Source organism: Bos indicus, chromosome 1 (genome assembly GCF_029378745.1).
Source record: "Bos indicus isolate NIAB-ARS_2022 breed Sahiwal x Tharparkar chromosome 1, NIAB-ARS_B.indTharparkar_mat_pri_1.0, whole genome shotgun sequence".
NCBI classification, from domain to species: domain Eukaryota; kingdom Metazoa; phylum Chordata; class Mammalia; order Artiodactyla; family Bovidae; genus Bos; species Bos indicus.
In genome coordinates this window covers 70,958,799-70,972,935 of record NC_091760.1, presented here as the reverse complement: position 1 = coordinate 70,972,935, position 14,137 = coordinate 70,958,799, and the positions used below count along the sequence as shown (strand labels likewise).

Sequence of the window (14,137 nt, the reverse complement as noted above, 5' to 3'; positions counted from 1 at the left end):
CCAAAGCCATGTTTCCTCATCACCTGTGTATCCCTCAGAGTATCTCAAACTGAACATAACCAAAATAGAAAAAATTCCTTCTTCTGTTTGAATTCTTCTTTAGTTGCAAGTATTTTAAGTATAATGTGGTTATCTTTTTGGTCACTTAGACTGGAAATATTCAAGTTGTTTTAGCTTCTCTGTCTCTCTAATCTGTACATCTTAAGTAGTGGTCAGTCCCTGTCCATTCTGCTTCAGAAATGTTTATATGGTAGGTTATAGAGCATGAAGCAATCTAATTAACATAGTTTCTTGCTTTCTAAAAGAATATAGAACGATATTTTCCAGCATTAAAAAGGAAGGCAAACCTTCTGAGACAAAATGAAGTGCAGAGAAAACCAGTTGCAGCTCTCAAGAGACCTAACCAGTTAAATAGAAAGTAAGTACTCAAATATAAGACAGTATTATGTTATCCTTCATAAATAAAGATGGACTTCTTATACTGAGAGTTCAAATCAATGAATTTGCGGTGATGTTGTAGTTGTCTGGTCATTTTTGAGACAGGTCATTTGGGATGTCTGTTTGAACACTCAGTATGGAAGCATTTAGTTACAGCTTCCTTATTTTTTAGAACCAGTGTTGTTGATGAATTTAATTATAGACTTCTTAAGAAAAACATCACTCTGTTTCTTTGTTTCTCTTGACATATAGAAAAAGACTGAAAAAGGTGATTGTTTTGGTAAAAACACCTCAGCCAGAATTATTCAAAATTCTGAAAGCTGAATTTGTTACATACTCTCAGTGGCTCTTAACAGAATAGTGTATGTTATTTGTGGGAAAAGCAAACCTGAAAGGATTTTTCATGAATACTTCTTAAGCTTAAATTATTTATTTGTCTGTGTCCAGTCTTAGTTGTAGCATGCGGGATCATTCATTGATTGTAGTGCGTGGGCTTCTCTCTAGTTGTGGCATGTGGGTTCAATAATTGTGGTGCACAGGCTTAGTTACCCAGGAGTATGTGGATCTTAGTTTCCTGATCAGGGATTGAACCTGTGTGCCCTGCATTGAAAGGTGGATTCTCAACTGCTGGACCACCAGGGAAGTCCCTAGCTGAAATTATTTTGGTATTAAATTAAAAAGGGTATGTCCTGTGATTCCACTCTTGCAAGGTCCCCAGAGCAATCAGATTCACAGAGACAGGCAGCGGAGGGGTGGGGGCTGGGGGCTGGGCGGAGGTGGGCAGTGAGTTGGAAGGGGAACAGGTTTAGTCTGTGAAGGTGAATGTTTCTGGAAATGGTGGTGGTGGTGGTACGACGTGAATGCATTGAATGCCACTGAACTGGCCGAAGCGGTAAACTTCACATGTATTTTACCAATTAAGGATATTTAAAATGTTAAAAAGACCATTGTTTAAAATGTGACCTACTATTATAGTACTTCTGCTTTATTGACTATGCCAAAGCCTTTGACTGTGTGGATCACAACAAACTGTGGAGAATTCTTAAATAGATGGGAATACCACACCACGTGACCTGCCTCCTGAGAAATCTATATATGCAGGTCAAGAAGCAACAGTTAGAACTGGACATGGAACGGCAAACTGGTTCCAAATCAGGAAAGGAGTATGTCAAGGCTGTGTATTGTCACCCTGTTTAACTTATATGCTGAGTACATAATGCAAAATGCCAGGCTGGATGAAGCACAAGCTGGAATCAAGATTGCTGGGAGAAATATCAATAACCTCAGATATGCAGATGACACCACCCTTATGGCAGAAAGCGAAGAAGAACTAAAGAGCCTCTTGATGAAAGTGCAAGGAGAGTGAAAAAGTTGGCTTAAAACTCAACATTCAGAAAACTTAAGATCATGGCATCTGGTCCCATCACTTCATGGCAAATAGACAAGGGAACAATGGAAACAGTGACAGACTTTATTTTGGGGGGCTCCAAAATCACTGGAAATTGTGACTGCAGCTGTGAAATTAAAAGACACTTGCTCCTTGGAAGAAAAGTTATGACCAACCTAGACAGCATATTCAAAAGCAGAGACATTACTTTGCCAACAAAGTTCCATCTAGTCAAAGCTGTGGTTTTACCAGTAGTCATGTATGGATGTGAGAGTTGGACTATAAAGAAAGCTGAGTGCAAAAGAATTGATGCTTTTGAAGTGTGGTGTTGGAGAAGACTCTTGAGAGTCCCTTGGACTGCAAGGAGATCCAACCAGTCCATCCTAAAGGAAATCAGTCCTAAATATTCATTGGAAGGACTGATGCTGAGGCTGAAACTCCAATACTTTGGCCACCTGATGGGAAGAATTGATTCATTTGAAAAGACCCTGATGTTGGGAAAGATTGAAGGCAGGAGGAGAAGGGATCGACAGAGGATGAGATGGTCGGATGGCATCACCAACTTGATGGACATGATTTTGAGTAAACTCCGGGATGGACAGGGTGATGGTGATGGACAGGGAAGCCTGGTGTTCTGCAGTCCATGGGGTCGCAAAGAGTTAGACATGACTGAGCGATTGAACTGAACTGAACTGATTATGGTACTCTGTTCTCTGTAAGGATAAAGTAGAAGTTGACAAGCTGTGAAGTTTTATTATTTCAGTTTCAAATACCATTTATTCATCTCTTATAAAAGACAATTCAAAGGAAAAAAAAAAAACCCTGAAATGAAGTTTTTGTATATGTGGAATGGCTATAATTGTAACTTTACTCAACTATCATCTCTTTGTTTTGAGAATCAATTGGGAGTACTTTTTTTTTGGAAAAGAGGAACTTCTCAAAAATTTGTCAATTACCTGAGCCATTAATGAGTCCTTGTTAATTGAGATGGCCAGGGAAATTATGCATTTGAGCCTCTATAAGGTTGGAGGTAAGATGAGGTGACATGTTAAACATTTATTTATAGAAATAAGCAGATAAGTATGAAAAGTTGTCTTTTACCAACTTGCTATAGAAATTAGAAATTGGTGAAAGTAAAGTCAAACATAAGGTTACAGTATTCTATGCAGGAGAGAGCAAACAGTGGAACAGTATGAGTTTTGTGTGATTTATATTAATATAATATGTATTATGAGTGAAGGAGAGCAATACATATGAGTGAAGGAGAGAGATTTGGAGAATATGTTATATTTCAATATTTTCTCTTTATTGTTGGTTTTTAGCAGTTTGACAATGATGTACCTAGGTATGATTTTCTTTGTACTAATTCTTTTAGACAGTTGAATATTTGTAAGATAAATTAGCTCCAGAATTAACCAGATTGTTATATGATATCTGTAAATCAGATCTCAATAGCTTCATGTAAACAAGAACATAATTGAATCTTTGTGTTTAGTATACCTCAGTATTTTCGCCTATGCATTTAACTATTTTTGCTTATTTTTTCAAGATGTTTCAGAGTTGTTAAGTGGCCCAGACTTTTCATGGTACATGTGTTTTTTTTGTTGTTGCAGAAATAACATTCCAAATAATTTTACCAGGAGTGGAAATAAATTAAGTCATCAGAAAGACACTCGTCAGGCAACTTTTCTTTTCAGAAGAGGCCTGAAGGTATAAAAAACCCTTGACAGTGTTTTCTTTTTACACAAAGGATCCTGACCATCCACCTTTAGTAATCATCAATTATAGACATGACCCATGATCAAGGTAGGGTTTGGGTTTAGGATATGGAGAACATGACATTAGATTAATTTTTTCCCCTCTTTTCTCTTTTGTTGTCATCAATGCAGTGTCCTATAAGAATTCAACATGTTATTTAGGAATAAATTTGTTTTTACTACTTATTCTGATACAGGAACCTCAAGAAAGAGGTGTTGTCAGAATAGGCACATGCTCCTCTCTTGCATTCAAACCCACCACACAGGGTTATAAAGTTACAGAGCAGGATAGCTCTTTGGATTCAAATCCTCTGCTTTCTATGGCATCTACTGCTTTTTTTTTCCCCTTCAGGTTCAGGCCCAGTTGAACTCAGAACAACTGCTAGACGATGTAGTAGCAAAGAGAACTCGTCAGTAAGTTTCAATTTGTTTTTCAAGATGTCATTTCAAAACTCCCAGAATAGTAGTGACCTAAATTACTTTGTGCTGCAGTTTAAAAGAAATTAAATGAGACCCAGAGTGAATTAACCATTGAGCCTGAAATAAGTAAATCCTGTTTTGTTTTTGTTGATTTCCCCCCCAAAACATTTGGTTTTTCACATGTCAGTGTTACACGTTTTAGCAGCAAATGCATTACTCTGTATTTTTTTTCCTGTTTATTCCATTTTAATGAAATAGCTCTTTATTTTTTTATAATCACTTTATACAAATGAACCAGTTCAGGGAATAAGTAGAAGAAAATCCAGTAGAGCTTTTAGAATATTTATAAATTTTTAAAAACAATACAGTGTTTTCTTCTTATATTGCTTTTTTCCTCCTTACCCCATGAAGGTATTTTAAGAATATATTTTTGTCTCTTAGAATTGCACTGCAAGTGTGAGTTGTAACATTCCATCAGTATGACCAGAGTTTAAAACTAAATCATTTAAAATTATGGCTGCTACTTAGAAAACAAAGCATATATCACATGATCGCGGTTCAGATATGATACCTTCTAGAATGGGCATGATTTTGAGCAGTTGGAGTATAAGAATGGCAACTATTTGAACTTCATGCTGATAGTATTCTTTTGCACTGGAGTTTGAGGATCAATGTATAGAACAAAGCACAAGATACTTAATTTGGTAACAATGTAATATAAATGTCAGACTTTGACCTATATAAATATAAAAGTAAAGCTGATAAAAAGTGGGTGAAGAGGTAGAGGGAAGGAATTAGAAATACTTTTGTCCTTTCTTTTAAAGGAGGTAGGGGAAAATGTCAAGAGATACTACTGGAAAAAGAAATTCAAGTGTATTTATAAAATTAATGAAAATAAAATAGTGATACAGCCATCAAAATGTTTCGAACTAGGAAGAGAAACTAGAGGATAGTGTGATGAGCTGAATCCTTATGATAGCAAGATACTATTACCTAAGTATCTTGTTTAGTGAACTGGAGGTAACTAACAAGCAGAAAATCAGGAAGTTAAAAGTGCTGCCTCTGGGGAGCAGGAAGGGAGAACAGTGGAGTAAAGGATTGTTGCTTTTTATTAGAAGCTTTTCTGAATTATTTGATTTTTTTATGTGCATATATCTGTTACATGGAAAAATATTTATAAATTCATGTGTCCAGTTCTTATAACCAATATGCTGATTAATTATATCATGTCGGGGCTCAGATATCTAGAATTTCTGAAAACTTAGAAAAAGTAATGGCTACTTTAAAATGTATGTTTTATATAGAACACACAGTAGGATTTGTAAACTTTCGTTTTAATGAAATTTTTGGTTTTTTGAAACTAGATGGCGAACTTCCACCACAAATGGAGGAATTTTGACTGTATCCATTGATAATCCAGGAGCAGTGCAGTGCCCAGTGTAAGTCTTTTTTTTTTTCTTTTTGGAAAAAATTATAACCTCTCATTATGTAAGATAATAGAAAAATATTTGACTCTGCTCAGGAGTATGATGTCCAGGCTAGGATAAACTGAGACAAGGAAACAATACAAAGTGTAAGTTAAAAGTAGAGAATTCCTTGGTGGTTCATTGGTTAGGCGGAGAAGGCAATGGCACCCCACTCCAGTACTCTAGCCTGGAAAATCCTATGGACGGAGGAGCCTGGTGGGATGCAGTCCATGGGGTGGCGAAGAGTCAGACACGACTGAGCGACTTCATTTTCACTTTCACTTTCAGTGGTTAGGACTCAGTGCTTTGAGTGCTATGGCCCAGATTCAATCCCTGATTGGACAGGGCACTAGGATTCCACAAGCCACACAGCATGCCAAAGCAAACAAGCAAACAAAAAAGCCAAAACAACTAAAAAAGTTACATGTTTTGGACTTCATTACATACACATCCGCCTTCTTTTTAAAGACTTCATAGTATATTCTTTTATTTTTGTTGTTCAGTTGCTAATTCATGTCTGTGACCCTATGAACTATAGCCTCCAGGCTTCTCTGTCCATGGAATTTCCCAGGCAGGAATACTGGAGTGGGTTGCTATTTCCTTCTCCATGAATCTTCTTGACCCAGGGATCAAACCCAAGTCTCCGGCATCGGCAGGTGGATTCTTTACCACTGAGCCACCAGGGAAGCCCATTCTTTAATTTAAATGACCTTAATTAACTTCACCATTCCATTATATTTATTGCATTATAAACTTTCTAGGTTGAAGCTGGAAGTGATATTGCCTGGGGTGGGGGTTGAGCTGAACCCTGAGTTCACAGGCAAGATGTGAGACTTGTAGCACTGGGCTGGAGGTAAAGGATCCTTTTCAAGAAAGTTCTAAAACCATATTATCAAATTCAACCTGATAATTGACCTAGCCGTGGAAAAGCCTCATTGGATCCTCACTAGACCACACGGTAACTCTCACTCTTAAATTTTTCCCATCAAAAAGTATCAGGAATGAAAATCTACGTTGTGTACTTAGAATTGAAAGAAAGTCCCGTATCAGCCAGTGGTCTAGCAGATTGGCTAATTTCTTGGAACTTCATGCAGACGTACTCAAGCTAACACAGCAGAGGAAAATGTCTGTGTCGATGTGTGTAACCCATTAGTAGGTTATGAAGTCAATTATGTGAGTTGTGATGAACATATTTTTAAAATAATAAATTTTTTTTTTAATTCCTAGGTTTACAGAGTTTTTGTTTTGCCTATACATCCATTTTAATAATTGAGATGAAAACATCAGATGAGTCTCGAGGTTTTAGAGGTTGCTTTATTTTAGTAGAAGATTAAGACTTGGAAATGACCAATTCCAAATTGTTGAAAAGTTTGTAGTTCTACTTACAGAGGTATTCTGTGAGCAATTCATAAATTTTAGTCTCTAGATTAGTCTGTCAAGAACCAAGTTTTGTTTTTTTTTTGATTCAGCAAGGTTGCAGGATACAAGATTAATATGTTTTTATATACTAATAATGAAATATCAGAAAGAGAAAGTAAAAAAGAAAACGGATTTAAAATTGTATTTACAAAATGCCTATGAATAAACTTAACCAAGGAGGTGAAGGACCTGTATGTTGAAAACTGCAAGATATTGATGAAGGAAATTTTAGATGATTCAAAGAAATGGAAAGATAATCCCATGCTCTTGGATTGGGAGAATTAATATCATTAAAATGACCATATAACTGAGTAATCTGTAGAGTTAACGCAATCCCTATCAAAATACCCAGGGCATTTTTCACAGAACTAGAGCAGATAAAATTTACATGGAACCCCAGGTGACCCCCAAATTACCAAAGCAATTCTGAAAAAAAAAAAAAAAAAAAACGAAGGTGGGAGGTCACACCCTGACATAAATCATAGCAGTATTTTCTTGGATCAGTCTCCAAAGACAAAAGATATAACAAAAGTAAACAAATGGGACTTTTAATTAAACTTTAAAGCTTTTACACAGCCAAGGAAACCATCAACAAAATCAGAAGACAGCCTACAGAATGCAAGAAAGTATTTGCAAATGATGCAACCAACAATGGGTTAAAATCCAAAATATACAAACAGCTTATACAAGTCAGTATGAAAACAGTTCAGTCAAAAGGTGGGAAGAAGACCTAAACAGACATTTTTCCAAAGAAGACATACAGATGGCTAGCAGGCACATGAAAAGATACTTGGCACCACTAATTGTTAAAGAAATGCAAATCAGAACCCCAATGAGGTATCACTTCACCTGTCAGAATAGCTCTCATCAAAAAGTCTACAAATAATAAATGTAAGAGAGGATGTGGAGAAAAGGGAACCCATGTACACTGTTGGTGAGAATGTAAATTGGTTCATCCACTGTGGAAAACAGTATAGAGGTTTCTTAAAAATAGAACTAACTACCAATTCCACTCCTGGGTATATATCTAGAAAAAAATGAAAACACTAAATCAAAAAGATATGTGCAACCCAGTGTTTTTCATAACAGCACTGTTTACAATAGTCAAGAAATGGAAGCAACCTAAGTATACATCAAGAGATGGATGGATAAATCAGATGTGGCATATATATATGCATATATATGTATATATACAATGGAATGTTACTCAGCTATAAAAAGAATGAAATACTGTTATTTGCAGCAACATGGATGGACCGAGAGAATGTTATACTTAAATAAGTCAGAGAAAGACAAATACTATATATTACTTATATATGGAATCTAAAAAAATAATACAAATGAATGTATATAGAAAGCAGAAACAGACTTGTAGACATAGAAAACAAATTTGTGGTTACACAGAGGGGAGAGAAGGCAGAAGGAAAAAATCAGGTGTATGGAATTAACAAATTACTATATATAAAATAGATAAGCAACAAGGATTTACTGTATAGCATAGGGAATTAGACCCATTATCATATAACAACCTATAATGAAATATCTGCAAAAATACTGAATCACTATGCTGTATACCTGAAACACACAATATTGTAAATTAACTATACTTCAAAAAATAGAGGAGGGGGACCTACTGGATGATGATGATAATGAAGATCGGGGGGATGACCAGCTGGAGTTGATCAAGGATGATGAAAAAGAGGCTGAGGAAGGAGAGGATGACAGAGACAGCGCCAATGGCGAGGATGACTCTTAAGCACATAGCGGGGTTTAGAAATCTTGTCCCATTATTTCTTTACCTAGGCGCTTGTCTAAGATCAAAATTTTCACCAGATCCTCTCCCCTAGTATCTTCAGCACATGCTCACGGTTCTCCCCATCCTTGTCCTTCCCATGTTCATTAATTCATATTGCCCTGCGCCTAGTCCCATTTTCACTTCTTTGACCCTCCTAGTAGTTACGTTAAGTCTTACCCTGTAATTTTTGCTTTTAATTTTGATACCTCTTTATGACTTAACAATAAAAAGGATGTATGGTTTTATCAACTGTCTCCAAAATAATCTCTTGTTACACAGGGAGTACAGTTCTTTCCATTCATACAATAGTTGCTTCCCTGACAACAAAGGCAGTCCTCATTAGTTGAGTGGAACCTGAGAGCAGCTTTGAGTTAGAGGTATGTGTGTTAAACCCCACATAAGAGTGCTGTGTGGGGCTGTTCAACACAAATGTAACAATGTATTTTTGTGAATGAGAGTTGGCAAGTTAAATGCATCCTCTAGAAAAATAACTAGTGTAATAGTCTTAAGATTTGTTTTCTAAAGTTGATACTGTGGGTTATTTTTGTGAACAGCCTGATGTTTGGGACCTTTTTCTCAAAATAAACAAGACTTTATTAAACCAGGAATTTGGAGAAAAAATAAAAAATAAAAAAATAAAAAAAACTGGGTTGGCGGGGTTATTGAGAATGTAAATAAAGTAGCCTTCATACAGTTGAACATGTATACAAGTCAAGATGTCTTAATGAACCAGGTGATTTATTTCTCTTCTTTTGATTGTTTAATTGATCTTATTTTAATTTTTTTCTAATAGAACTCAGAAACCACGATTAACTCGTACTGCTGTGCCCTCATTCTTGACAAAACGGGATCAATCTGATATAAAGAAAGTTCCTAAAGGTGTCCCCCTACAATTTGACATAAACAGTGTTGGAAAACAGGTAAATTTCCCCCCCTGTATTTCTCTGGCCATTGACTGAAAATATTTTAATTAACAAAACTAATGTTGTATAATAAATAGGATGTCCTAACTATCCTTAACCCTAGGAAACTACTGGTCTACCTGTTTTCTGTCTCTGGATTTGCTTATTTTGGACATTTCATGTGAATGGGATCATATAATGTGTGAACCTTTTTTCACTTACCATAATTTTTTCATGGTTTATCCATTGTGTATATCAATATTTTATTTCTTTTTATTCCTGAATAATATTCCACCATATGGATATACTTGTATTTTATTTGTCAGTTGATGGACATTTGGATTGTTTCCATTCTTTGGCTATTGTGAATAATGCTCCTCTGAACATTCATGTACATATGCTCACACAAAAACCTGTGCATTCATGTTTTTGTGTGCGTGTATTTTATTTCTCCTCGGTAAATACCTAAGAATGGAATTGCTAGATCATATTATAATTCTGGGTTTATCTTTTGGGGGAGTATGAAATTGTTTTCCAGAGAAGTAGCTGCGGTACCATTCCTTCCAACATGTAAGAGTTCTGAATTTTTCCATGGCCTTACCGGCATTTGTTATTATCTGTCATTTGATTTTAGACATTCTGATGCATGTCAAGTGGTATATCTCACCATGGTTTTGGCAGTTTTTGTATTATTAACCTTGTAATCTTGCTAAAATACACTTTCTGCTTTTAATAATTTTATAGATTACTTAGGATTTTCTTTGTAAGCAATCATGTCATTCTTTGAATTTCTTGCCAATCTTTAAATCTTTTCGTTTTCTTCATTATGATGGCTAGGACATTCAGTTCTGTGTTGAGAGCATGTTTGCTTGCTTTGTCTCCAGACTTGAGAAGGCATTGTTTTTCACCATTAAGTTTGATGTTAGCAGTAGGCTGTTTTTATCAGATTGAGGAAGTTCCCTTCTATTTGTAATTTGCTGAGAATTTTTATCATGAATGAGTGTTACATTTTAAAATGTCAACTGTGGCATGAAGATAAAATTTTCTGTATAGACAGAAATTTGACCAAATTTATTTTGCTTATTTTGTCTGTTGTTACTTTCCTTTCAGCCTGGTATTTCCATCTCGTTAAGAATTTTCTAAGTTAGTTGTGATCCACACAAAGGCTTTAGTGTAGTCAATGAAGCAGAAGTAGATGTTTTTTCTGGAATTCCCTGTTTTTTTCCTATGATCCAGTGGATGTTGGTAGTTTGACCTCTGGTTCTTCTGCCTTTTCAAATCCAGCTTGAACATCTGGAGGTTCTCAATTCATATACTATTGAAGCCTGGCTTGAAGGATTTTGAGCATTCCTTTGCTAGCATGTGAGATGAGCTTAGTTGTGTGGGAGTTTGAACATTCTTTCATTGCCCTTTTAGGGATTCTGACTCTAGGTTTCAATTCTAGACCTCCAAGTGGACAACTGACTTCCCTAAACTTCACTAAATTCACCTATTTCATATGGGTGTTTCCCTCATATATACACACACACACACACACACACACACACACACACATTTATTTATATATGAATGTTAAGTATTGTTACTGTGAATTACCATTATGATCACATTATTATTCCAAAGCAAATCTCCAGGGGATCTTTCCGACCCAGGAATCGAACCCGGGTCTCCTGCATTGCAGGCAGACGCTTTACCGGTATATATATATGAATGTTAGGTATTGTTACTGTGAATTACCATTATGATCACATTGTTGTTCCAAAGCAAATGTAGCTTACAGTCAAGTTGTTAATTTTTGTTTTGTTTTGTTTTCTCCAGACAGGTATGACTTTGAATGAGCGATTTGGGATCCTGAAGGAACAAAGAGCCACTCTCACTTTCAACAAAGGAGGAAGCCGCTTCGTAACCGTGGGATAGATCCCATGTCACAGGAACTTTTCAGTGATGACTCTTAAAAATTTAATTGCTTGAAGAGTTCATCACAGAAATTCAAGAAACTTTATTTCAAAATATTCACAAGGCTAAATAACTCTTATTTTTATTTTTGAAGTTTTTTTTAAACATGTATAAATAATGCCCTGAAAGAATAACAGGGAATATGCCTATGTGTTCTTAAAGATTTCATGGTTGGCCCAGACAGAACAATTCTCTATTTGACTTTTTTGATTCCTCATGCAGCAGAAAGAAGGTGGAAAGATAGAAATTGATTATTTTATGATAGTGGTATTTAGGATCTCATCACCTTTGCCCATTTTTTACACCTTGCCATTGTAAATCTTGGTCTTCAAGATTTGAAATAGGTCCCTTTGTTGCTGTCACTTATACTTTAATAGTGTTGGTGTAATAAGTGCAGTTGACTTTTCTGCATTAGGGATATAAAAAATTATTAGAATTTCAGTTTGGGGGTTTAAGATTTATGGGGATATCTGGAACTTGGTTCATTTTTCAAATAACATTAAGTTAATCCTCCAGAGTTGTAAATCTTTAATGCTGAACTTTTTTTTAATAAGAAATGTGACTCCGGGCATTAGCTTCTGTTTAAAATGTTGGTGTTTAAAGGCTGTAAATGGGTGTTTACAAAGTTATCTGATAGAGCCTAATTGGAGGAAAGTCCAGAGTAAAAATCTGGTAATTTGTGTGGAGAGAAAGTAGCAGGTGGAAGATGGTAACTGAGATGAAGACTTTAAAAGCTAGGTCATAGGTATACTGTTTGAATTTAGTGTAGTTTTGAGTCTAGTGTGCACAAAGTATTCTTCAGATGATATTTGGAATAATTATAATTAAAATGGATTGAGTTCTATAGATATTTTGATAGGAAAATTAGCCATAAAGTCCTGGACTTCTTATTTGAAAAAGTTAAATTTTAAGTTTACTAAGTTGAACAGTATACATACAGCTCTTAAAAAAATATATATGTCACAAGGTAAAAGGTGCAAAATTATAATAGAGTTAACATTATTATGACCTTGTTCTGTACCTTTGCTTCTGATTTCTTGTGTAAAGTTCAGGCATTTGTGGTGAGAAAAGGATTTCCCCCCTCATACTCTGGAGGGTTAGGAGGAGTTAATTTGTTGTGCCAAGCTAGTGCTGAAAGTCCTCAGATGGTTGTAAATTTTAAGTTATGATATAATAGCAAAATGCAGCAAAATATTCAAACTACAGGTTACGAGTTTGGTCATTTTGAAGCTTAACTTTTTGATTTGCTGTAATGTTAAAACCTCTAAGTAGGTGTTAGTTTTCCCTTCAGTGTATAATTTGTGTTGATTTTCCCTGTTAAAACACAAAACATTGTTATGGCTCCTGCCTGCGTTGCAGGGTATACTAGATTTCATTGTTGTTTCTCATGGTCCTTTGGTTACTTGGTTTATGCTAGCCACGGAAAGCTATCAATAACAGTTTCATGCTTATACCAAAGAATTAAATCTGATCCTTAATATCTGGTATTTTGCTTGTAAGTCTACTGATAAGGGATTATTGGAAGCCAGTCATACAATTTGAAAGTAAACTCCAGTCTCTCTGTAGGCCAAGGACTCACTGCAAAACATTTTTGCAAGTATGAATGCTTAGATTTGATTCATGAACAATACATTTTAGACTGGTTTAGAATTATTGATAACTTATTTTAAAACAAAGGAAAAACAACTGAGCACGAGTTTGCTGTCTTTAGAGCAGTTTGTGAAAATACGGTATAAAGATGTTTTCATTTTCTTGTTCTTTTAAATATTATTGTACAGAGCTATTATTAATGCCTTCTTTTTAAATCTTAAAAATCCCTCCAAATATTGATATTAAGTGCATCAAACAAAATGTCTTTGGTATATTAAACTTTTGCTCTTCATGCATCTGTAATTTCATTTTCTTTTTAAATATAAAATCTTGCCTTTGTTACAGCCAAATTATAATTCTTGAGTGCTAACATGTTGTATAAAAACAAAGGAATATGCTCTTTTGGAGGAAATTTTTCCTTTCTTAGAATGTGGTTGTAGTCATCCTATTTCAGTTATTAAAAGTTTTTTTTTTTTTTTTTAAACAAGATGCAACTTAAATTTCCCTTTGCATCAAGGTGTGTAAAAAACATTGATGCAGTGCATCACAAAATGAACGTTTGTATTTAATGAGGAGATGCTTTACACTGTACTTTTTGGTGTTTTTTGGAAAAGTTACCTTTAGATCTGAAGCTGTTCATTTTTAACAAATAAAATATTACAGGTCTCTCATGATTTATTCTTAGCTAAAAAGATTGAGTTGTGGTTTTTAGATTGTTTTGTGTTACAAAGAACTTTGTAGTGACTATAACATTTAGGATTTGAAAAGCTGCCAAACAATTAAATTGGTAAATCAATTTAGACTCATATTGACATCCCATTAACTATCTTTTGACATCCCATTAACTATCTTTTGACTGCTTCAATTATAGCTCCAACAAGAACTAGTCAGGGGGAATTAGAATAGAAAATCAAATTTTCTTAGAATGCAATATATTAGACTGAATGAACCTTTAGAAATCATCCGTTTTTTTTTTTTTTTTTTTTTTACATCTTGGTTCAGTGATA

At 35.0% G+C, this 14,137-nt stretch overlaps 1 protein-coding gene across 1 annotated transcript in view; it reads left to right on the top strand.

Moving 5' to 3' along the window:
- FYTTD1 (forty-two-three domain containing 1) overlaps positions 1-13,804 on the top strand; it is a 31,785-nt gene extending 17,981 nt beyond the window's left edge. The window contains exons 4-9 of the mRNA XM_019957128.2: positions 306-418; positions 3,439-3,535; positions 3,935-3,996; positions 5,367-5,441; positions 9,476-9,602; positions 11,403-13,804. Coding sequence (XP_019812687.1) covers positions 306-418; positions 3,439-3,535; positions 3,935-3,996; positions 5,367-5,441; positions 9,476-9,602; positions 11,403-11,501 — 573 coding nt within the window. The 3' untranslated portion in view covers positions 11,502-13,804. The remainder of the gene's footprint in view (positions 1-305; positions 419-3,438; positions 3,536-3,934; positions 3,997-5,366; positions 5,442-9,475; positions 9,603-11,402) is intronic.
- The last annotated feature ends 333 nt before the right edge of the window (positions 13,805-14,137 follow it).